We start from the raw sequence: 23,145 nt of genomic DNA, 5'->3' as shown, positions 1-23,145 counted from the left end.
CTAGTTTGAATCCCTGAGCTGACAAGGTGAAAAACGTGTTGATCTGCCCTTGACCAAGGCACTTAACCCTAATTACTCCAGGATTGTTGTCAGTAATGGCTAATACCTAGCCTTGACCCCAGTCTCTCAGGGGTTGTTGTGACATAAAAAATTACATTTCCATCTCACATTTGTCCATTCAGTGAAACAGGACAAATATAAGAACCTCCTATTTGATAGAAATCAAGTGTTAATATCATTAGATTATTTTGCTTCGGTTTTTACCTTTTTGTTAATGGTGTTGGCCCTGTGGCCCACAGTGTAATGTGGCAAGATGCAGTATTGAGGATAATCTGTTACATGTTGAAATTATTTTGCAGTTGCCATTTCGACATTTATTTGTGACTATCGGCCGATATTTCAAGCACGCGCCATATGCCAATAGAATAGTGCGATGTCATGTTCAGACTACAGCTACAGCAAATCCCCCTGTTACTGAAAGTGGATTGGACCAGCGGCGCGAGGGGGGAGCAACGAAAAACTAGCTTGCTATCAGTCACAGCAGCCTCAGCTTGTCCCCGCTGCCAGGCATAGCTGCTGGACACATATTGTTAGATGAAACTACTGCGTCGAGAACTTTCGATTTTTTTTTGTAGCTTTTTGGTAATACAATTTAATGAAAAGGGAATACACTTGTCTGCTTTAATAAACTGTGGAAGGAATCTGATCATCTGGAAGAGGACAATTTTCAGGTGCGAGAGCGCTTTTTATGTTTTGTGTCCATATCAAATGTGTCTATCATTCATAGCCAGTATAGTCTGTCATATTATTTTGCAGGAAACTGACATTACATTTAGCTCAGAATTCTCATTCTGACATTGGGTGCGGATTGTGGTACCCAGTTTCGGATTAATGGGATACTGCTGCTTGTCATACAGGTCGCCGAGGCGCACATCATGCAGACATGTTACAATAGCCTACTATAGGAGATGCAACAATTTATAGGTATAATTCATTCATTTTACATCACTCATGTTACTATTTTTTTACCTAATAAATAGGCAATGGTAAGCCGATGTAAAGTCGTGAATCGTCGATGTATTGTTGTGCATGGGGACGGATGGATTATGCGAGACATTTTCTATGCTTTTACATAACAACATAAGCGATGGAGAGATCGGTACAGGTCCCGTTCAATGGTTAGCCAGGCTCTTGAAATAATGTTAAGAAGCAACTAGAAAGCTTCAGTTTTTAACCGAGCTTTCATCCCGGGCCATGCCTTCTTGCTCTGAATCATTCAATTGCTTTTTTATAAAAGCAAATAGCTGATTTGAGATGTATGCATTATTTTATACACTACATGACCAAAAGTATGTTGACACCTGCTCAACGAACATCTCAGTCCAAAATCATGGGCATTAATATAGAGTTGGTCCCCCCTTTGCTGCTGTAACAGCCTCCACTCTACTGGGAAGGCTTTCCACTAGATGTTGTAATATTGCTTCAGGGACTTGCTTCCATTCAGCCACAAGAGAATTCGTGAGGTCAGGCACTGATGTTGGGCCATTTGGCCTGGCTCGCATTCGGCATTCCAAATCATCCCAAAGGTGCTTGATGGAGTTGAGATCAGAGCTCTGTGCAGGCCAGTCAAGTTTTTTTTTAAACCATTATTTAACTAGGCAAGTCAGTTAAGAACAAATTCTTATTTACAATGACGGCCTACTCCTAACCCAGACGACACTGGGCCAATTGTGCACCACCGTATGGGACTACCAATCACGACCAGTTGTGATCCAGCCTGGAATTGAACCAGGGTCTGTAGTGACACCTCTAGCACTGAGATGCAGTATCTTAGACCGTTGTGCCACTCGGGAGCCCAAGAGGGATAGAGAGTTCGCGAAAGTATGCCTCATCTTCTTTGAAGAATTAGAATAAAGATTTCTCCAGACAGCTCTGCAGCTAGCCTAGCTAAATAGGATGACAGAACAGTATGGGGAGTAAAGTCATCATCTCATCTCTGCTAATCTTTGCAGAGATGAGATGATGACTATAAAAACTGAGTACACTGAACAAAATATAAACACAACATGTAAAATATTGGTCCCATGTTTCATGAACTGAAATGAAAGATCCCAGAAATGTTCCATACACAAATTTGTTTACATCCCAGTTAGTGAGCATTTCTCCTTTGCCAAGAAAGGCCCAACCATGGCTGCACCCTTGCCCAGTCATGTGAAATCCATAGGGCCTAATTCATTTATTTAAATTGACTGATTTCCTTATATGAACTGTAACTTAGTAAAATCTTTGAAATTGTTGCATGCTGCATTTATATTTTTGTTCAATATAAAATATTTTATTATTTCATAGTTATTGGTGTCTACCCAATGTGGACCTGATGGAGACAATGGAATATGTTTTATCAATTGAATACTAACTATTTTTGGCTTTGGAATTTCCATTAAAAAGCTCAAAAATAATTGTAATGTCATTATTTCATAACGCAAAAAATAAAAAAAATCGAAAACCGTGATTTTTGAATAATCAAACAAACCTAGAAAAGCACTAATCACTCAGCACTACCTAGAGGAGAGAACCACCCCCCCCTTAGTAGGATGACTATTAGGGCCACAGGGCCTACTGTGACCTAGGCCATGTCCCAAATAGCACCTTAATTACTATATAGTGCACTTCTTTTGACCAGGGCCCATAGAGTCCCATTTGGGACACAAACCCTTATTCACTAACATAAGCCAAGTCAGACCATTCAGACCCTAGTAGTGCCTCAAATCCAGAGGAGGCTGTTGGGAGGAGCTATAGGAGGACCGGCTCATTTTAATGGCTGGAATAGAATTAATGGAATGGAGTCAAACGTGGTTTCCATATGTTTGATGTGTTTGATACTGTTCAATTTATTACATTCCAGCCATTACGACGAGCCCGTCCTTCTATAGCTCCTATTCCAGCCTCCTTTGCTCAAATCCCATTGTTAGCATAGATCTCCCAAGTTAAGTTTATTTTGATAACCAAATGAGATAAAGAAGCATGTTTCTACCCTTAAAACTGCTAAAAAAACGAATTTCTGTTAAAACTTTTGAAGATCGCTTCATCTGACTATTGCGTTGCGCCATCTTGATAATGTGTCATCAGTGACATCACTTGAATGGTTCGTCTGACAGTCAGCCCAGATTACAATGCATATTAGTAGCCTCATTTAGAATGTTTAGAATATGAAAATAAATGCTTTTTTTAGATGCCTACCTGGTTAGAGACTAGCCAGGTAACATGGCAGGAACAATACATTTCCCCCCCAAATATGTTGTGCAAGGTGGGCTATCATAGCACTAGCTAGCCAGCTAGTCCAAAACCACGGCAAGCTCAGCTATCATTGATGGATATTTTGCTAGCTAGTGACGTTAGCAGAACAGCTTGCTACAGTGCAGGATTTTACTATAAATTATTGATTTCACTTTGGACATTGGCAGCATAATTTGGTAAGTCTCACAACTAGCTGCAATTGATTTAATTGGAGTGGACACTATTAACAACCCTACATATCTGTCGCTAACTCTTTCAGAACAGACACCTAGCTAGTTGGCTAGCTAACTTGCATTGACTGAATACTCATTTTTCTAGACAGCTTTTTCTAGCCCAGCTAGCTAGCTATCCTCTCCCAGGTTTGGCACATCTTAAGTCCCTCACTGCAAACGATATTGAATAGTATTTTATGCATAGTTTACACAATCTTCTTTATTATTCTTGGTATTAACATGCAGTTAGCTTAATAACCTTGTTTGCTGTTAGTCAAAGTTATCCAAAAAGCTAGCTAACACAGTACGATCCGATGCCCATGTCAAAACTACTGTAATGTTTAACACAGCTAGAACTTGCTCACTGAATGAACACAAAAACATGTGCAAGTGGGTTTTTGACTGAACTATACAGATTTATTTAATTCTAGCTAACTGCTTTGTTATTGTGGATATAGTGCATGTAACAGTAGATCCGATGCCCCTGCCCATGTGAAAATCACTGTAATGTAGCATACAGCTGAATGAGCTCAAAAAAGTATGCAAGTGTATTTTTGACCGGACTATATAGGCTTGTTAACATGATTGAGTATTTTATTATTGTTCCCTCTCAAATTGGTAGTATTAGCTTTTAGTTTGTTCACTTCTTGATTAGTCTTTATCAAAAAGCAATCAGAAAAGTAGGCGCACGGACGCATTCCCATTACGTTGTTTCAATATGGCTGCGGCCACATCTATCTAAGCTGGTACTAGGCACTCAGAAATGTCTAATATTATGTTCTAAAAGTATTTCATAATGTAACGTTCAACAAGGTTACCTAGCATTGACATGTAAAACAATGTTATAGGTTGATTTGAGTGTTTCAGTTCCACTTTAAACTATCATTAACACACTCATCCCATATAGTAGCTATGAATAATGTACAGTATGTTTAGCTCAAGTTTCACAGAAAAGTCCTGCTTGCTAGCAGCCCCCTCCATCATAGAGATTTGTCTGGTTATGTACTGTATACTGTAGGCTAAATCCATCGGGACAGTCACATAGTCGATGCCTCAAGCTCAGATATGAAATATGTGACTCGATTCAGGAAACTAGGCGTATGTCGCAAGCCACGACTTCACAGCAGAGCTGTTTGAACGTAAAACATATTTTTTGATTTGGCAGAAATGTCTTCTCGAACATGTGAACTTTCATGCGCCTTAATATCAAAGTTGTATGCCATCTGTAAATACAAATAAAATGGTTAAATTACGAGCCTAGTTGGTTTAGCCACAGAAAAAGGGGGTCAACCTTCCCGCTAGCCATGATTGGCTGAGATAATGAGTGGGCTGGACATGCCGAGAGATGAGTTTGGATTGGTCTACCATATAGCATGCGTCTGTCTATTGGAGATGGTTAGTATGTTTAGATAATCGTGTCGAACGTGGAAAAAAAATGTATAGTGTAGTAAAACTACATAAACCTAATGTCAAGTTAACGTGTACTGTTAGCTAGCTAACGCTAGCTGGCTGGGTCGCAGCTAACGTTATGTGTATGATCTTATTCTTAGTATCTTAGACACATTTGCTTGAATAGTTATAGCCATAGAACCTGGTTGGTTAGCTACCTGCATTCATGCAAGGTAGTAACGTCATGAGTTGTGATTATGGTCCATTGTTTACCTAGCTAGATACATATCTTAACAGTAGACTCCACTCTAATTTTGACAAAGTATTTTCATTTCAAGTTAAAGTTTACTGTTATCTAGCTAGCTAACGTCAGCTGGCTGGCTTCCTAACTAACGTTACGTCATGTGTTGGGATTCATTTTTTACCTAGCTAGCTATCTAGCTAAATTTCTTAACAAAAGACTCTCGTCTTAGTGTGCCAGAGCGCAGAATAACTGATGCCTTTTTGAAAGCTCAATGTCCGGTGTCAGTAAACGTCAGCAACAAAGCGTAATTAAATTGTTGCCAGCAGCACAGTTGCAGTCACCAACGCTCTGGATAACATGAAAAAAGCCTAACCAGCTCTGCAAGGGTGAGTAAAACGGTCAGAGTGGGGTGTTCTCTCATTATGTGTCTGGAAGTAGCTAGCCAATGTTAGCCAGTTAGCTTAGGTGCTTGACTGTAGTTGTGACGTCAGAGCTTTCGGAACAAAAACCACAGATAGGGCGAGTAATGTTCAGTGAGCTGTTCTCTCTCTCTTAGATGTCTAGAAGTAGCTGGCAAGATAGTACAGAGCGGTTGGATAAACCCAAAAAGAGATGGGTGGGGCTAAGGCTTAAGATGGTGTGAACAATGCTGAATGGGTGTAGACAAGAAGGGCTCTCCAATAGTAGTACATTGAACGACGGTTTTCTCAAAAGTGAGTTTAATGTTAATCAACTTTCAAAGCAGAATTGGCACCGGAGAAGAAGGCAGACGTTTTACGTGTCCCCAACCAATTGTGTTTTTTTGTTTGTTTATTTGCGTTGTTTGTAACAATTTTTTTAACTTATTTTGTATATAATGTTGCCGCTACTGTCTCTTATGACCGAAAATAACTTCTGGACATCAGGACTGCGATTACTCACCACGGACTGGCAGAATCCTTTTTTTTCCTTTAACAAGTCTGACGAATTCGTAGGCGATCGAATAAACCCCCACTTCCTTCTATTCTGCTAGCAAACGTGCAATCTTTGGAGAAGAAAATCGTTGACCTACGCGCAAGATTAAACTACCAACGGGACATTCAAAACTGTAATATCTTATGCTTCACGGAGTCGTGGCTGAACGACGACACTGGTTTTACTCAGTACCGGCAGGATAGAACAGGGGCATCTGGTAAGACAAGGGGCGGTGGACTATGTATTTTTGTAAATGACAGCTGGTGCACGATATCTAAGGAAGTCTCGAGCTATTGCTCGTCTGAGGTAGAGTATCTCATGATATCTACCTGGAGAGTTTTCATCTGTATTTTTCGTAGCTGTTTACACAGACTGAGGCTGGCACTAAGACCGCATTGAATGAGCTGTATTCCGCCATAAGCAAACAAGAAAACGCTCATCCAGAGGCGGCGCTCCTAGTTGCCGGGGACTTTAATGCAGGGAAACTTAAATCCGTTTTACCACAGACTGGAATATGTTCCATGATTCCTCCGATGGCATTGAGGAGTACACCACATTAGTCATTGGCTTCATCAATAAGTGCATCAATGACGTCACCCCCACAGTGACCATACGTACATACCCCAACCAGAAGCCATGGATTACAGGTAACATCCGCACTGAGCTAAAGGCTAGAGCTGCCGCTTTCAAGGAGTGGGACTCTAACCCGGAAGCTAATAAGAAATCTCGCTATGCCCTCCGATGAACCATCAAACAGGCAAAGCATCAATACAGGACTAAGATCGAATCGTACTACACCGGCTCTGACGCTCGTCGGATGTGGCAGGGCTTGCAAACCATTACAGACTACAAATGGAAGCACAGCCGAGAGCTGCCCAGTGACACGAGCCTACCAGACGAGGTAAACGACTTCTATGCTCGCTTCGAGGCAAATAACACTGAAACATGCATGAGAGCACCAGCTGTTCTGGAAGACTGTGTGATCACGCTCTCCGCAGCCGATGTGAGTAAGACCTTAATACAGGTCAACATTCACAAGGCCGCAGGGCCAGACAGATTACCAGGACGTGTACTGTGAGCATGCTCTGACCAACTGGCAAATGTCTTCACTGACATTTTCAACCTCTCCCTGTCTGAGTCTGTAATACCAACATGTTTTAAGCAGACCACCACAGTGCCTGTGCCCAAAAACACTAAGGTAACCTGCCTGAATGACTTCTGACCCGAAGCACACACATCTGTAGCCATGGCTCGCATCAACAACATTATCCCAGAAACCCTAGACCCACTCCAATTTGCATACCACTCCAACAGATCCACAGATGATGCAATCTCTATTGCACTCCACACTGCCCTTTCCCACCTGGACAAAAGGAACACCTATGTGAGAATGCTATTCATTGACCATAGCTCAGCGTTCAACACCATAGTGCCCTCAAAGCTCATTACTAAGCTAAGGACCCTGGGAATAAACACCTCCCTCTGCAAATGGATTCTGGACTTCCTGACGGGCCACCCCCAGGTGGTAAGAGTAGGTAACAACACATCCGCCACACTGATCCTCAACACTGGGGCCCCACAAGGGTGCGTGCTCAGCCCCCTCCTGTACTCCTTGTTCACTCATGATTGCGTGGCCAAGCACACCTCCAACTCAATCATCAAGTTTGCAGACAACACAACAGTAGTAGGCGTGATTGCCAACAACAACGAGACAGCCTACAGGGAGGAGGTGAGGGCTCTGAGTGTGGTGCCAGGAAAATATCCTCTCACTCAACGTCAACAAAACAAAGGAGATGATCGTGGACTTCAGGAAACAGCAGAGGGAGCACCCCCAGATGCACAATTGAGAGCATTCTGTCGGGCTGTATCACTGCCTGGTATGGCAACTGCACCACCCATAACCGCAGGGCTCTCCAGAGGGTGGTGCGGTCTGCACAACACATCACCGGGGGAAAACTACCTGCATTCCAAGACGCCTACAGCACCCGATGTCACAGGAAGGCCAAAAAGATTATCAAGGACAACAACTGTATCTTAGTCTATGCTGCTCTGACATTGCTCATGCATACATTTTGTAAATTTAAAAATTATGTGACTAAACCATAGACATTAAAACAAGCAGATAGTGATAGGAATACACGGATGACGTCAGCGCTATGGAATACTCCCAATTTGAAGTGCGCCGTATTGCTGAATAGGGCTGAATGTTCCCAAAAACATCATTAGGATCATGGTAAAAGTGTCCATAACTAGCAAAGGACATGGTCGATGTAGTGGTTTTCATCCTGCCCGAGAGAGTCAACCTGAATGTCAATGGCATTAGGGCGCAAGCCTCCTCGTAGCCTGCCGGCCCGTGATTGGTCTGTGTCAGCATGTGGTCCAATGTGACGACAAATGTAGTAATCAGAATGGATCACAAGTTCATTAAATATCTCGATTTGTTGCAAACCTTAAAATAATGAATGCATAAGAGCCATCATATTCATGCAAAAAGTCCTAATAATGGAATAAAAGCATGATGATTTAGAATTTTGTAAAGTTAGTGTGGGAGAGGTGGAAAATTATTGCTGTCCATCAATAATGAGAAACCACCTGGTATTGACAAACTAGATGGAAAGCTATTAGGGATGGTGGCAGGCTATATTAACACTCCTATTTGCCACATCTTTAATCTGAGCCTGGAGAAAACTGTTTGTCCACAGACCTGGAGGGAAGCTAATGTCCTTGCACACCCAAAAATGGTAAAGCTACCTTTGCTGTTTCTAACTGCCGATCAATAAGCTTGCTGCCAGTTCTTAGCAAACTTATGGAAAAGATTGTGTTTGACCAGATACAATGCTATTTCTCTGTGAACAATTCAACAACTTACATTCAGCACGCTTATAGGGAAGAACACTCAATATGTACTGTGCTGTCATAAATGACTAATCCTTGGCTGAAATAAATTGATATAAGAAGATTGCAGGAGATGTATTGTTATATTTCACTGCAGCCTTCGATGTTATTGACAATAATTTGTTATAGAAAAATGTATGTGTTATAGCTTTACATCATCTCATATCATGGATAGAGAGCTATCTATCTAATAGAACACCAGGGGTTTCATTAATGGAAGCTTCTCTAACGTAAAACATGTAAAGTGTGGTATTCCACAATGGAGCTGAATGGGCCATTTACTGTTTTCTATATTTACTAATGATCTACCGTTAGCATTAAAACAAAGCCTGTGTGTCTATGTACGCAGATGATTCAACACTATACATGCCAGCACCCACAGTGGGTAAGTGAATGCTCCCACCACTGTCTCTCCCAAGTATCTTTGACCGGTGTTTTGGTTTACTGCCCCGCATACTGCTTGTATCCACAGCAGTAATTTGCGAGTTGATAATCTCCTGCTTGTTTAGTAAAGTGCAGCCAGGATCCATACAGTGAGCAAGTTCTCCTGTTTCTCTCTGTTTATCGTACTGGTGCATGTGTGATCAAGTGTGTGTTGCTTGTGTGTGTGTTTGCCATTTCACTGGCAGAGCTTGTTTTCGGGAGACGGGTGTGGGTTGTGTTTGCGAACTAATTTTAGCTTACAACAAGCTTGTAGCATGGCTAATACTACACAGAAAAACACTGGAAAGCTCAATGTGGAAGAGAAATACGTATCAAGCACTACACTCCATGAACTATTGGATCAATAATAGATCTGCAGGAAAATTACTTGAAGTCCTTCCTGCAACTCTGTATGGATTCTACCAACAAAACAGTTGGTGATCTGTTTAAGGATGTAATGGAATTTACACAGTTTGGAATTTACGCAGGTGGAGGTGGAGGAGCTAAAGGGCGCGAATGTCATGAGCCAGACCGTATTCTAAACCATGTCTGAGGATTTTGCAATTTTCCAAACAACGCTTGACAAGCACTCCTTCCAAAAGGAGACCACCTCGAGGTGAAAAATAGAATTGACTGAAACTTGTCATGACACAGAGGTCAAGGCCAAGAAACTCCTGGCAGATCAACTCAAACTGGACCCTAAACTCATTGAGATGGAGAGGGAGTGCATATGAATGGTACTTTCTTCCCAGATGGATGGCAAAGATCTATTGTGGTGAAACTGCTCAGGTTTAAAGACGAGGAGGAGATTCTCTGGAGAGCCAAGTTAATTATGATTTTTTTTCTCATTTCACCTATATTTAACCAGGTAGGCCAGTTGAGAATAAGTTCTCATTTACATTTGCGACCTGTCCAAGATAAAGCAGTGCGACAAAAACAACACAGAGTTACACATGGGATAAACAAATGTACAGTCAATAACACAATAAAAAAATCTGTTTACAGTGTGTGTAAATGAAGTAAGGAGGTAGGGAAATAAACAGGCCAATAGTGGTGAAGTAATTACAATTTAGCAATTTACACTGGAGTGATATATGTGCAAATGAGGATGTGCAGGTAGAAATACTGGTGTGCAAAAGAGCAGAAAAACAATTATGGGGATGAGGTAGGTAGTTGGTTGGATGGGCTGTGTACAGCTGCAGCGATCGGTAAGCTGCCCTGACAGCTGACGCTTAAAGTTAGTGAGGGAGATCTAAGTCTCCAACTTCAGGGATTTTTGCAATTCGTTCTTCTCATTGGCAGCAGAGATCTGAAAGGAAAGGCGGCCAAACGAGGTGTTGGCTTTGGGGATGACCAGTGAAATATACCTGCTGGAGCGCATGCTATGGGTGGGTGTTGCTATGGTGACCAGTGAGCGGAGATAAGGCAGAGCTTTACCTAGCAAAGACTTATAGATGACCTGGACTCAGTGGGTTTGGTGACGAATATGTAGCGAGGACCAGCCAACGAGAGCATACAGGTCGCAGTGGTGTGTAGTATATGGGGCTTTGGTGACAAAACGGATGTCACTGTGATAAAATGCATCCAATTTGCTGAGTAGAGTGTTGGAGGCTATTTTGTAAATGACATTGCCGAAGTCAAAGATCGGTAGGATAGTCAGTTTTATGAGGGTACGTTTGGCAGCATGAGTGAAGGAGGCTTTGTTGCAAAATAGGAAGCTGATTCTAGATTTAATTTTGGATTGGAGTTGCTTATTGTGAGTCTGGAAGGAGAGTTTCCAGTCTAGCCACACATCTAGGTATTTATAGTTGTCCACATATTCTGAGTCAGAACCATCCAGAGTAGTAATGCTAGTCGGGCGGGCGGGTGGGGGCAGCAATCGGTTGAAGAGCATGCATTTCGTTTTACTAGCATTTAAGAGCAGTTGGAGGCCACGGAAGAAGTGTTGTATGGCGTTGAAGCTCGTTTGGAGGTTTGTTAACCTCTATGGGCTAGGTGGGACGCTTGCGTCCCACCTACTCAACAGCCAGTGTAATCCCGTGGCGCGATATTCAAATACCTTAGAAATGCTATTACTTCAATTTCTCAAACATATGACTATTTTACACCATTTTAAAGACAAGACTCTCGATAATCTAACCACACTGTCCGATTTCAAAAAGGCTTTACAACGAAAGCAAAACATTAGATTATGTCAGCAGAGTACCCAGACAGAAATGATCAGACACCCATTTTTCAAGCTAGCATATAATGTCACATAAACCCAAACCACAGCTAAATGCAGCACTAACCTTTGATGATCTTCATCAGATGACAATCTTAGGACATTATGTTATACAATACATGCATGTTTTGTTCAATCAAGTTCATATTTATATAAAAAAACTGCTTTTTACATTAGCATGTGACTAGCATTCCCACCGAACACTTCCGGTGAATTTACTAAATTACTCACGATAAACGTTCACAAAAAACATAACAATTATTTTAAGAATTATAGATACAGAACTCCTTTATGCATTCGCTATGTCCGATTTTAAAAAAGCTTTTCGGTGAAAGCACATTTTGCAATATTCTGAGTAGATAGCCCGGCCATCACAGGCTAGCTATTTTGACACCCACCAAGTGTGGTACTCACCAAACTCCGATTTACTATTAGAAAAGTTTGATTACCTTTGCTGTCTTCGTCAGAATGCACTCCCAGGACTTCTACTTCAATAACAAATGTTGGTTTGGTTCAAAATAATCCATAGTTCCATAGAAAATGTCACGTCATGCCAGAGATCTCTTGTTTTGGTTAGAGATGATCAAGAAGGCCATGAAATGGTCAGAGAGAGCGCTTCCTGTTTGGAATCTTCTCAGGTTTTGGCCTGCCAAATGAGTTCTGTTATACTCACAGACATCATTCAAACAGTTTTAGAAACTTTAGGGTGTTTTCTATGCAAATCAAACAATTATATGCATATTCTAGTTACTGGGCAGGAGTAGCAACCAGATTAAATTGTTTTTTTATCCGGCCGTGCAAATACTGCCCCCTAGCCCCAACAGGTTAACAGTGTCCAAAGAAGGGCCAGATGTATACAGAAAGGTGTCATCTGCGTAGAGGTGGATCAAAAGAATCACTTGCAGCAAGAGCGACATCATTGATATATACGGAGCAAAGAGTTGGCCCGAGAATTGAACCCTGTGGTACCCCCATAGAGACTGCCAGAGGTCTGGACAACAGGCCCTCCGATTTGACACACTGAACTCTATCTGAGAAGTAGTTAGTGAACCAGGCGAGGCAGTCATTAGAGAAACCAAGGCTGTTGAGTCTGCCGATAAGAATACGATGATTGACATAGTCGAAAGCCTTGGCCAGGTTGATGAAGACGGCTGCACAGTACTGTCTTTTATCGATGGCGGTTATGATATCATTTAGGACCTTGAGCGTGGCTGAGGTGCACCCGTGGCCAGCTCATAAACCAGATTGCATAGTGGAGAAGGTACGGTGGGATTCGAAATGTTCGGTGATCTGTTTGTTCACTTGGCTTTTGAAGACTTTAGAAAGGCAGGGCAGGATGGATATTGGTCTGTAACAGTTTGGGTCTAGTGTTTCTCCCCCTTTGAAGAGGGGGATGACCGTTTTCCAATCTTTAAGAATCTCAGACGATACGAAAGAGAGGTTGAACTGACTAGTAATAAGGGTTGCACCAATGGCGGTGGATAATTTTAGGAAGAAAGGGTCCAGATTGTCTAACCCAGCTGATTTGTAGGGTTCCAGATTTTGCAGCTCTTTCAGAACATCAGCTGTTTGGATTTGGGTGAAGGAGAAGCGGGGGGGCTTGGGCCAGATGCTACGGGGGGTGCAGGACTGTTTGGCGGGGTTGGGGTAGCAAGGTGGAAAGCATGGCCAGCCGTAGAGAAATGCTTATTGTAATTCTCGATTATCGTGGATTTTGTCAGTGGTGACAGTGTTTCCTAGTCTCAGTGCAGTGGGCAACTGGGAGGAGGTACTCCCAAAACTTTTTGAAATTCGGTTTGAAAAAGCTAACCTTTGTTTTCCTAACTGAATGTGTGTATTGGTTCCTGACTTCCCTGAAAAGTTGCATATCACGGGGACTATCTGATGCTAGTGCAGTCCGCCACAAGGTGTTTTTGTGCTGGTCAAGGGCAGTCAAATCTAGAGTGAACCAAGGGCTATATCTGTTCTTAGTTCTACATTTCTTTGAAAGGGAAATGCTTATATACAGTTGAAGTCGGAAGCTTACATACACCTTAGCCAAATTTCTTTCTTTCATCACATTCCCAGTGGGTCAGAAGTTTACTTACATTCAATTGCTATTTGGTAGCATTGCCTTTAAATTGTTTAACTTGGGCCAAACGTTTCGGGTAGCCTTCCACAAGCTTCCCACAATAAGTTGGGTGAATTTTGGCCCATTCCTCCTGACAGAGCTGGTGTAACTGAGTCAGGTTTGTAGGCCTCCTTGCTCGCACACACTTTTTCAGTTCTGCCGACAGATTTTCTATAGGATTGAGATCAGGGCTTTGTGATGGCCACTCCAATACCTTGACTTTGTTGTCCTTACGCCATTTTGCCACAACTTTGGAAGTATGCTTGGGGTCATTGTCCATTTGGATGACCCATTTGCGACCAAGCTTTAACTTCCTGACTGATGTCTTCAGATGTTGCTTCAATATATCCACATAATTTTCCTCCCTCATGATGCCATCTATTTTGTGAAGTGCACCAGTCCTTCCTGTAGAAAAACACCCCCACAACATGATGCTGCCACCCCCGTGCTTCACGGTTGGGATGGTGTTCTTCGGCTTGCAAGCCTCCCCCTTTTTCCTCAAAACGTACCAGTGGTCATTATGGCCAAACAGTCCTATTTTTGTTTCATCAGACCAGAGGACATTTCTCCAAAGAGTACGATCTTTGTCCCCATATGCAGTTGCAAACCGTAGTTAATGGATTGGATGGGTTGAATTATTACAATCAGGTAGGCCAAGTTAACTTTTTACATAATTGCATTCCACAATTTGCAATTCCACATGTGGAAACTTTGCTACTGCAACATGTCAACACCACCTTTTACATGTGAGTAGAATAACACTATTTGACCCCTATATATTAACTTGCAATTAATTCCACATGTAAAACTGCTAATTTGTTTTTCATATGTGAATGTTTTTCACGTGAACTTTTTATTCCACATGTCAAGGTGAGATTTTAAAATGTGGAGTTTTCTTATATGTAAAACTGCAATGGGGATTTCCATATGTGAAGTGATCTTGAATTTCCACATGTGAAAGTGTCATTTTTACAAGTGGAATTTTCTAACATGGTAAACCACAAATGTGTGATTTGTTTTTCACGTGAGGTGAAAACATGCAATTTTCACATGTGAATCAGCAAATGTCACGTGTTTTTTTCATAAGGGTGTCTGTGCACGTGTACTCTACATACAGTGCTTTCAGAAAGTATTCACACCCCTTGACTCTTTCCGCATTTTATTGTGTTACTGCCTGAATTTAAAATTGATTAAATTGAGTTGTTTTATTTGTATTTATTATGGATCCCCATTAGCTGCTGCTAAGGGGTCCAGCAAAATTAAGGCAGTTTATACAGTTTTAAAAACATTACAATACATTCACAGATTTCACAACACATTGTTTGCCCTCAGGCCCCTACTCCACCACTACCACATATCTACATGTTGGGTCACTGACCTACACACAATACCCCATAATGTCAAAGTGGAATTATGTTTTGAATTTTTTTTCTCAAATTATTAAACATTTAAAGCTGAAGTGTCTTGATACAATAAGTATTCAACCCCTTTGTTATGGCAAGCCTAAATAAGTTGAGGAGTAAAAATGTGCTTACCAAGTCACATAATAATAGTGTTTAACATGATTTTTGAATGATTGCCTCCTCTGTACCCCACACATACGATTATCTGTAGAGTCTCTCAGTCAAGCAGTGACTTTCAAACACAGATTCAGCCACAAAGACCAGGGAGGTTTTCCAATGCCTAAAAAAATTAAGGGCACCTATTGGTAGATGGGTAAAAAAAAAGCAGACATTGAATATCCCTTTAAACATGGTGAAGTGATTAATTACACTTTGGATGGTGTCTCAATACACCCAGTTGTTACAAAGATACAGGCGTCCTTCCTAACTCAGTTGCCTTAGAGGAAGGAACCCACTCAGGGATTTCACAATGAGTCCAATGGTGACTTTGAAACAGTTAGAGTTGAATGGCTATGATGGGAGAAAACTGAGCATGGCTCAATAACATTGTAGTTACTCCACAATACTAACCTGTAAATGACAGAGTGAAACGAAGGAAGCATATTCCAAAACATACATCCTGTTTGCACTAAGGCACTAAAGTTAAACTGCCAAAAATCTAGCAAAGAACTGAACTTGGGAGTTTTTTAAGATAAAAAGAAACAGAATACAGCTAAGCACAGGAAAAGTCCTAGAAGAAAACCTGGTTCAGTCTGCTTTCCAACAGACACTGGGAGACAAATTCACCTTTCAGCAGGACAATAACCTAAAGCACAACGCAAAATATACACTGGAGTTGGTAACCAAGATACCATTGAATGTTCCTGAGTGGCCTAGTTACATAAATATTTTGTAAACGTTTTTTACCCCTTTTTTCTCCCCAATTTTGTGTTATCCAATTGGTAGTTACAGTCTTGTCCCATCGCTGCAACTCCCGTATGGACTCGGGAGAGGCGAAGGTCAAGAGCCTTGTGTCCTCCGAAACACGACCCAGCCAAGCCGCATTGCTTCTTGACACAATGCCCGCTTAAGCCGGAAGCCAGCCTCACCAATGTGTCGGAGGAAACATCGTACACCTGGCGACCGTGTCAGCGTGCATGTGCCCGGCCCGCCACAGGAGTCGCTAGAGTGCAATGGGACAAGGACATCCCGGCCAGCCAAACCCTCCCCTAACCTGGAAGACGCTGGGCCAATTGTGCTCCGCCCCATGGGTCTCTGGTTGCGGCCGGCTGTGACAGAGCCTGGACTCAAACGAGGATCTCTAGTGGAACAGCTAGCACTGCGATGCGGTGCCTTAGACCACTGAGCTACTCGGGAGGACCTGGCCTAGTTACAGTTTTGACTTAAATTGGCTTGAAAATCCATGGCAAGACTTGAAAATGATCAACAAATATCTTTACAGAGCTTGAAGAATTAAAAAAATAATAATGTACAATCCAGGTGTGCAAAGCTTTTGGAGATTTACCCAGAAAGAAGCAAGTTTTCACTTAGTCTTTATGGGGTATTGTGTGTATATGGTTGACCCCAAAAAAGTATTTCCTCCATTTTGAATTCAGGCTGTAACACCATAAAATGTGGAATAAGTGAAGTGGGTATGAATACTTTCTGAAGACTGTAGGTGTGTGCGTGTTGGTGTGTGTGCATGCGTGTGTGCGCACGATTGTCACATTTAAGTATGTTCTCTGTTCTTATTGAGTTTGTCTATCGTTCTGCTGTTACTCAAGAGCCCTACGTCGTTGTGGCTTCATGGAAGCCAGACTAATGCCTTATCTATGAGTGCAGCTGGTTTGCATATGGAGCACATGTGTGTCATCAGAATGAAAGGAGGCCAGGCCAAGGTGATGTGAACACTTTTGCTGGCTGACGGAGCCAATCCGGAGAGCGTTGCCACGGCGACGAGAACAGGCCAACTGGGTGTAGGCTGATCTTGCTTTGCTGAGATAACACACCAACACACACAGATACAGAGCTCTCTGTACCTTGTCAATACCAGTGGGTGTCGCAACTCAGGATTTCCTTGGTACAGATACTTTCCGAGACAAGCAAGAATCATGGATACCAATTCTCTCATTTGTACCCCTGCCTGGATAGAGCATAAAATGTGTTTATCCCCATTTTCTTCCATGAGTTGCATCTACCAGTGCAATAAGACAACTTAATGGTTTGTCTGAATGATAATATTACCTCAAATATGCTTGCAACAAAAAGGTCTGGATACTGTATCTTGTTGGGTTGTTTATGACATGATTTTGATAACCCCGTTACCCTTGCAGTAATGCGTCAGACCAGATCAGTTGCCAGTGTAAATGTAGATGGGCTGTGGGAGCTCTGTTTTTCCACTGTCAGGCTTTGCACCCGTGTCATCAGTGGTTTATGTTTCCATCTCCGAGCCCCCAAAAAAAGCCCGAAAGTCTAGGGTCGTGGACATACCCTGACATGGGGCCAGACTGAGGGGAGTGGGACTTTTCAGCCCAGTGGTCCTAGCTAGAAGGACTCTTAACACACATTTTAAACAAACACTAAATGTAATCTTAACATACAACTGATTCACTTGGCTTTTGCATATTTCAATTATAAACACAATTATAACAATCAAGTGGGAAATAAATGTAGGTAATTCACTTGGATTATAAATGCTGACGCATTGTATGAGATTAAGTAAAAACCACTAGAAAATATCTTACTGATGCAATTGACCTAGATATGAAAGAATACAGAACAAGCCTACACCACAAACAGAGACTAGCCTCTGATGTGTTGTGAGTGATGAGACTTTTCTCATAGTCAGAGACTATTAGCCCCTACAACAGCATGCAATTTTGTTCTTAGCAAGCTCTAGGCCTATATCAACTCGGTGGATTACACTGGCGAGGTCATAATCTTTCCTTTTTCGTTTTTGATTAGATGATTTCCCTCTTCCAGTGCAGATATTGCAGCAGTGTTCTTTTCTCTGCTGCTGCTGCTCAGTCAAGTGCACCAAGCTTTTATGACTAGACTGGAGAAAGCCACCATTATTGTCCTTATGACCCAAATTAACTGCCTCAGATGTAGTCAACATCAAACATGCTTCATGTGACAAAGAAATGAGGCCGATCATTCTACTGGCAGGCATGCTCGTCATTCAGCCTCAAGTTGGAGATGTATCTGAAATCAGGACTTAGAAAACCATGTCAGGTTTGGATGATGATATGTGATTTGTTGGTTTCCCATTCCCTCTTTATCGTTTCTATGTAATGGAATCTCTCATTCTTTATTGAGCAAAGATTCCTGTGGTCTTCACTTGAAGTATCCCAACTTTTCTCAGTTCTCACCCCTTTGTCGGACAGTTGTGTGCGTTGAGTGATAGTAATTACCCTCACTGACAGGCACCACCCCCTAAAACAATCACAGAAAAGAGATGCCCCCATAAAAGTCAACCCATTGGCCCTTTGCACTTGAAACTGGCCCTGTTTAGTGTTTGTGCTGAATAGAGCAGTCAGCAGAAAAAAACTGAACACAAGCTATTGACAATTGACTTGGAGGGAAAACACCAGGCTCATACCCCCCACCTGGCCGTCAATAAATCTATGTAATGTGCAGCTCTGGAGAAAACACAATGGGCAGCTCAGTGCAGGCCCAATTTAATCCCTGAGCACTGTGTTTGGAGGTTTGTGTTGAAAAGAGAGACCCGGGTTGGAGGGCGTCACAAACCACCAGGCCCTTGCCAGGCCTTGTCAGGCCCTGACATTTGCCTCAAAAAGGGGGAAAGACATACGACTCAAGTGGGCCAGCTCCGCTGCATTCATCCATCCTGAGTCCCACAGAGAGGGGTGGTCCTTTCTCTGGTGGGGGTCCCGCATGGTCTTGCCTGTCCCTTTCTCCCAGCTCTCTGCCATCACCATGTTGCCATCATCAAAGAGCTTTAGCAGAGGGGACGTGAAATGGATCAAATGCTGCTTTGAGGAAGTAGTTTATACCTCATGGATTAGCTTTTGTCATGTCCTGACCATAGTAAGATGTTATTTTCTATGGTAGAGTAGGTCAGGGCGTGACAGAGGGTGTTTTGTGTTTTCTATGTTTTCTATTTCTATGTTCTTAGGTTCTAGTTTTTGTATTTCTATGTTGGTTTGTTTGGGATGATCTCCAATTGGAGGCAGCTGGTCCTCGTTGTCTCTAATTGGAGATCATACTTAAGTAGGGGTTTTTCTTCCTGGGTTTTGTGGGTGATTATTTTTGAGTAGTGTTTGTTTCTCCTCTGCGTCACAGTTTGTTGTTTTGTTAATTCAGTTTATTTATGTATTGCAAAGTTTCACAGATTAAATAAAATGTGGAACTACACGCACGCTGCACTTTGGTCCTCTCCTTTCGACAGCCGTGACAGCTTTTGTTAGTTGAAGGGAATGTAATAGTGGTGAAAAGGTTCACAAAACTCATAGTTTGGTACAATACGGTACAGTGTTGTCACGGTTCGGTACGGTTTCGATACATCGACCAAAATAAATGCCTGAGAAATATGTAATTTGTATTTAGATTTTCCATTTATTATAATAGTAAACATGGGTAGCTTGAATTCCCAGGAGCATATGGAAACAAAGGGACAACAAAAAACAGCAATGCCTGCCTTATAACATGAAATAAAATAATCATTTAAAACAGAACTTCAACAAGAGTGCATAGTCCAGCAGCATATATCAAAATTAAGTCACATAGCAGTGTCTTAAACAAAATAGGACCACTTGAGACTGGTTACTTAGAAAAAATATATCAGATTTTCAAGTTTTTCTTTAAGATTAGTCTATCCACATTATCTGCAGTGAGCACAGATCGGCTTGCTGTGACAATGTAAGCCGCTGTGGAGAATACCCTCTCGCTAGGGACAGGTCCCAGGCACAGCCAGGTAGCGCCTTGTTAACATGGCAACATGAAGGTATATTAACTCTTTGGTCTTCCACCATGTACAGTGGGGGAAAAAAGTATTTGATCCCCTGCTGATTTTGTACGTTTGCCCACTGACAAAGAAATGATCAGTCTATAATTTTAATAGTAGGTTCATTTGAACAGTGAGAGACAGAATAACAAAAAAAATCCAGAAAATGCATGTCAAAAATGTTATAAAATGATTTCCATTTTAATGAGGGAAATAAGTATTTGACCCCTCTGCAAAACATGACTTAGTACTTGGTGGCAAAACCCTTGTTGGCAATCAGAGGTCAGACGTTTCTTGTAGTTGGCCACCAGGTTTGCACGCATCTCAGGAGGGATTTTGTCCCACTCCTCTTTGCAGATCTTCTCCAAGTCATTAAGGTTTCGAGGCTGACGTTTGGCAACTCGAACCTTCAGCTCCCTCCACAGATTTTCTATGGCATTAAGGTCTGGAGACTGGCTAGGCCACTCCAGGACCTTAATCATCAAATCAAATGTATTTATATAGCCCTTCGTACATCAGCTGAAATCTCAAAGTGCTGTACAGAAACCCAGCCTAAAACCCCAAACAGCAAGCAAAGCATGTGAAAGAAGCACGGTGGCTAGGAAAAACTCCCTAGGAAAAACTCCCTAGAAAGGCCAAAAACCTAGGAAGAAACCTAGAGAGGAACCAGGCTATGAGGGGTGGCCAGTCCTCTTCTGGCTGTGCCGGGTGGATATTATAACAGAACATGGTCAAGTTGTTAAAATGTTCATAAATGACCAGCATGGTCAAATAATAATAATCATAGTAGTTGTCGAGGGTGCAACAAGCACGTCCGGTGAACAGGTCAGGGTTCCGTAGCCGCAGGCAGAACAGTTGAAACTGGAGCAGCAGCATGGCCAGGTGGACTGGGGACAGCAAGGAGTCATCATGCCAGGTAGTCCCGAGGCATGGTCCTAGGGCTCAGGTCCTCCGAGAGAAAGAAAGAAAGAGAGAAAGAGAGAATTAGAGAGAGCATATTTAAATTCACACAGGACACCGGATAAGACAAGAGAATACTCCAGATGTAACAGACTGACCCTAGCCCCCCGACACATAAACTACTGCAGCATAAATACTGGAGGCTGAGACAGGAGGGATCAGAAGACACTGTGGCCCCATCCGATGATACCCCCGGATAGGGCCAATGTGCTTCTTAATGTGCTTCTTCTTGAGCCACTCCTTTGTTGCCTTGGCCATGTGTTTGGGGTCATTGTCATACTGGAATACCCGTCAACGACCCATTTTCAATGCCCTGGCTGAGTGAAGGAGGTTCTCACCCAAGATTTGACAGTACATGGCCCCGTCAAATGATGCGGTGAAGTAGCCTTCCCTGTAGCTCAGTTGGTAGAGCATGGTGTTTGCAACACCAGGGTTGTGGGTTCGATTCCCAAGGGGGGCCAGCACAGAAAAAAAAAAAATGTATGAAATGTATGCATTCACTACTGTAAGTCGCTCTGGATAAGAGCGTCTGCTAAATGACTAAAATGTAAATGTAAGTTGTCCTGTCCCCTTAGCAGAAAAACACCCCCAAAGCATAATGTTTCCACCTCCATGTTTGACGGTGGAGATGGTGTTCTTGGGGTCATAGGCAGCATTCCTCCTCCTCCAAACACGTTGAGTTGATGTGAAAGAGCTCCATTTTGGTCACAACACTTTCACCAGTTGTCCTCAGTCATTCAGATGTTCTTTGGTAAACTTCAGACGGGCATGTATATGTATTCTTGAGCAGGGGGACCTTGCGGGCGCTGCAGGATTTTAGTCCTTCACGGCGTAGTGTGTTACCAATTGTTTTCTTGGTGACTATGGTCCCAGCTGCCTTGAGATCATTGACAAGATCCTCCCGTGTAGTTCTAGGCTGATTCCTCACCGTTCTCATGATCATTGCAACTCCACGAGGTGAGATCTTGCATGGAGCCCCAGGCCGAGGGATATTGACAGTTCTTTTGTGACAGTTCATTTGCGAATAATCGCACCAAATGTTGTCGCCTTCTCACCAAGCTGCTTGGCGATGGTCTTGTAGCCCATTCCAGCCTTGTGTAGGTCTACAATCTTGTCCCTGACATCCTTGGAGAGCTCTTTGGTCTTGGCCATGGTGGAGAGTTTGGAATCTGATTGATTGATTGCTTCTGTGGACAGGTGTCTTTTATACAGGTAACAAGCTGTGGTTAGGAGCACTCCCTTTAAGAGTGTGCTCCTAATCTCAGCTCGTTACCTGTATAAAAGACACCTGGGAGACAGAAATCTTTTTGATTGAGAGAGGGCCAAATACTTATTTCCCTCATTAAAATGGAAATCAATTCATAACATTTTTGACATGCGTTTTTCTGGATTTGTTTGTTGTTCTGTCTCTCACTGTTCAAATAAACCTACTATTAAAATTATAGACTGATCCTTTCTTTGTCAGTGGGCAAACGTACAAAATCAGCAGGGGATCAAATACTTTTTCCCCCCACTGTAAGTGGATCAGCATCCAGGGGAATACAGTCCACTTCCCTGTATGAGGTCACCTCCTCTTCTATGACCTTGACCTTTTGACTTGGTTCCCTGCTCCTGGGTCTTGAACAACTCCCCAAAAAGCTCAGCCATGGCAGACTTCTTTTCTGGAGGAGAACCGCTGTCTGCCGTCTCTGGAGAGGGGTTGGCTCCTGTGGTAACTGTGGCAGAATTAAATTAGTAATTTTCATCTATCTTTAAAAATATGATTTGTTGTTTGAAATATATAATCAGACACTATTATGACAATTACAGTTATTACTTGATAATGAATTGTTATCGCTTATTAATAAAATAATAAATGTCACATTAACAAAATAAATACTATACTTGTCACGACTCCCGCCAAAGTCGGCCCCTCTCCTTGTTCGGGCGGCGTTCGGCGGTCGACGTCACCGGCTTACTAGTTGCCATGTTTCACTGTTTGTTTGGTTTTGTCTTTATTGTGTACACCTGTTTTTGATTTTCCCTAATTATGTTCTTTATTTAAACCTCTGCATTTCCTGTTTGTCTTGTCGGTGATTGTTTCCTGTTT

General features: G+C 42.3%; 1 protein-coding gene across 4 annotated transcripts in view; it reads left to right on the top strand.

The window, feature by feature from the left end:
- Positions 1 to 485: 485 nt before the first annotated feature.
- Positions 486 to 23,145, top strand: part of LOC115167669 (dematin) — an 82,269-nt gene continuing 59,609 nt past the window's right edge. For 2 of the 4 annotated variants that reach the window (XM_029722296.1, XM_029722295.1), the window contains exon 1: positions 487 to 731. Coding sequence is in view for 2 of the 4 variants with exons in the window: in XM_029722293.1 (XP_029578153.1) it covers positions 9,358 to 9,376 (19 nt within the window). In the remaining 2 variants the exon portion in view is untranslated. Of the gene's footprint in view, positions 732 to 9,340; positions 9,377 to 23,145 lie in introns of all 4 variants that reach the window. The other 2 variants (XM_029722293.1, XM_029722294.1) reach the window with 2 other exon arrangements.

This window comes from Salmo trutta, chromosome 29, assembly GCF_901001165.1.
Source record: "Salmo trutta chromosome 29, fSalTru1.1, whole genome shotgun sequence".
Classification (NCBI taxonomy): domain Eukaryota; kingdom Metazoa; phylum Chordata; class Actinopteri; order Salmoniformes; family Salmonidae; genus Salmo; species Salmo trutta.
The sequence above is the reverse complement of the archived record's forward strand: the minus strand, read 5'-3'. Positions and strand labels throughout refer to the sequence as shown.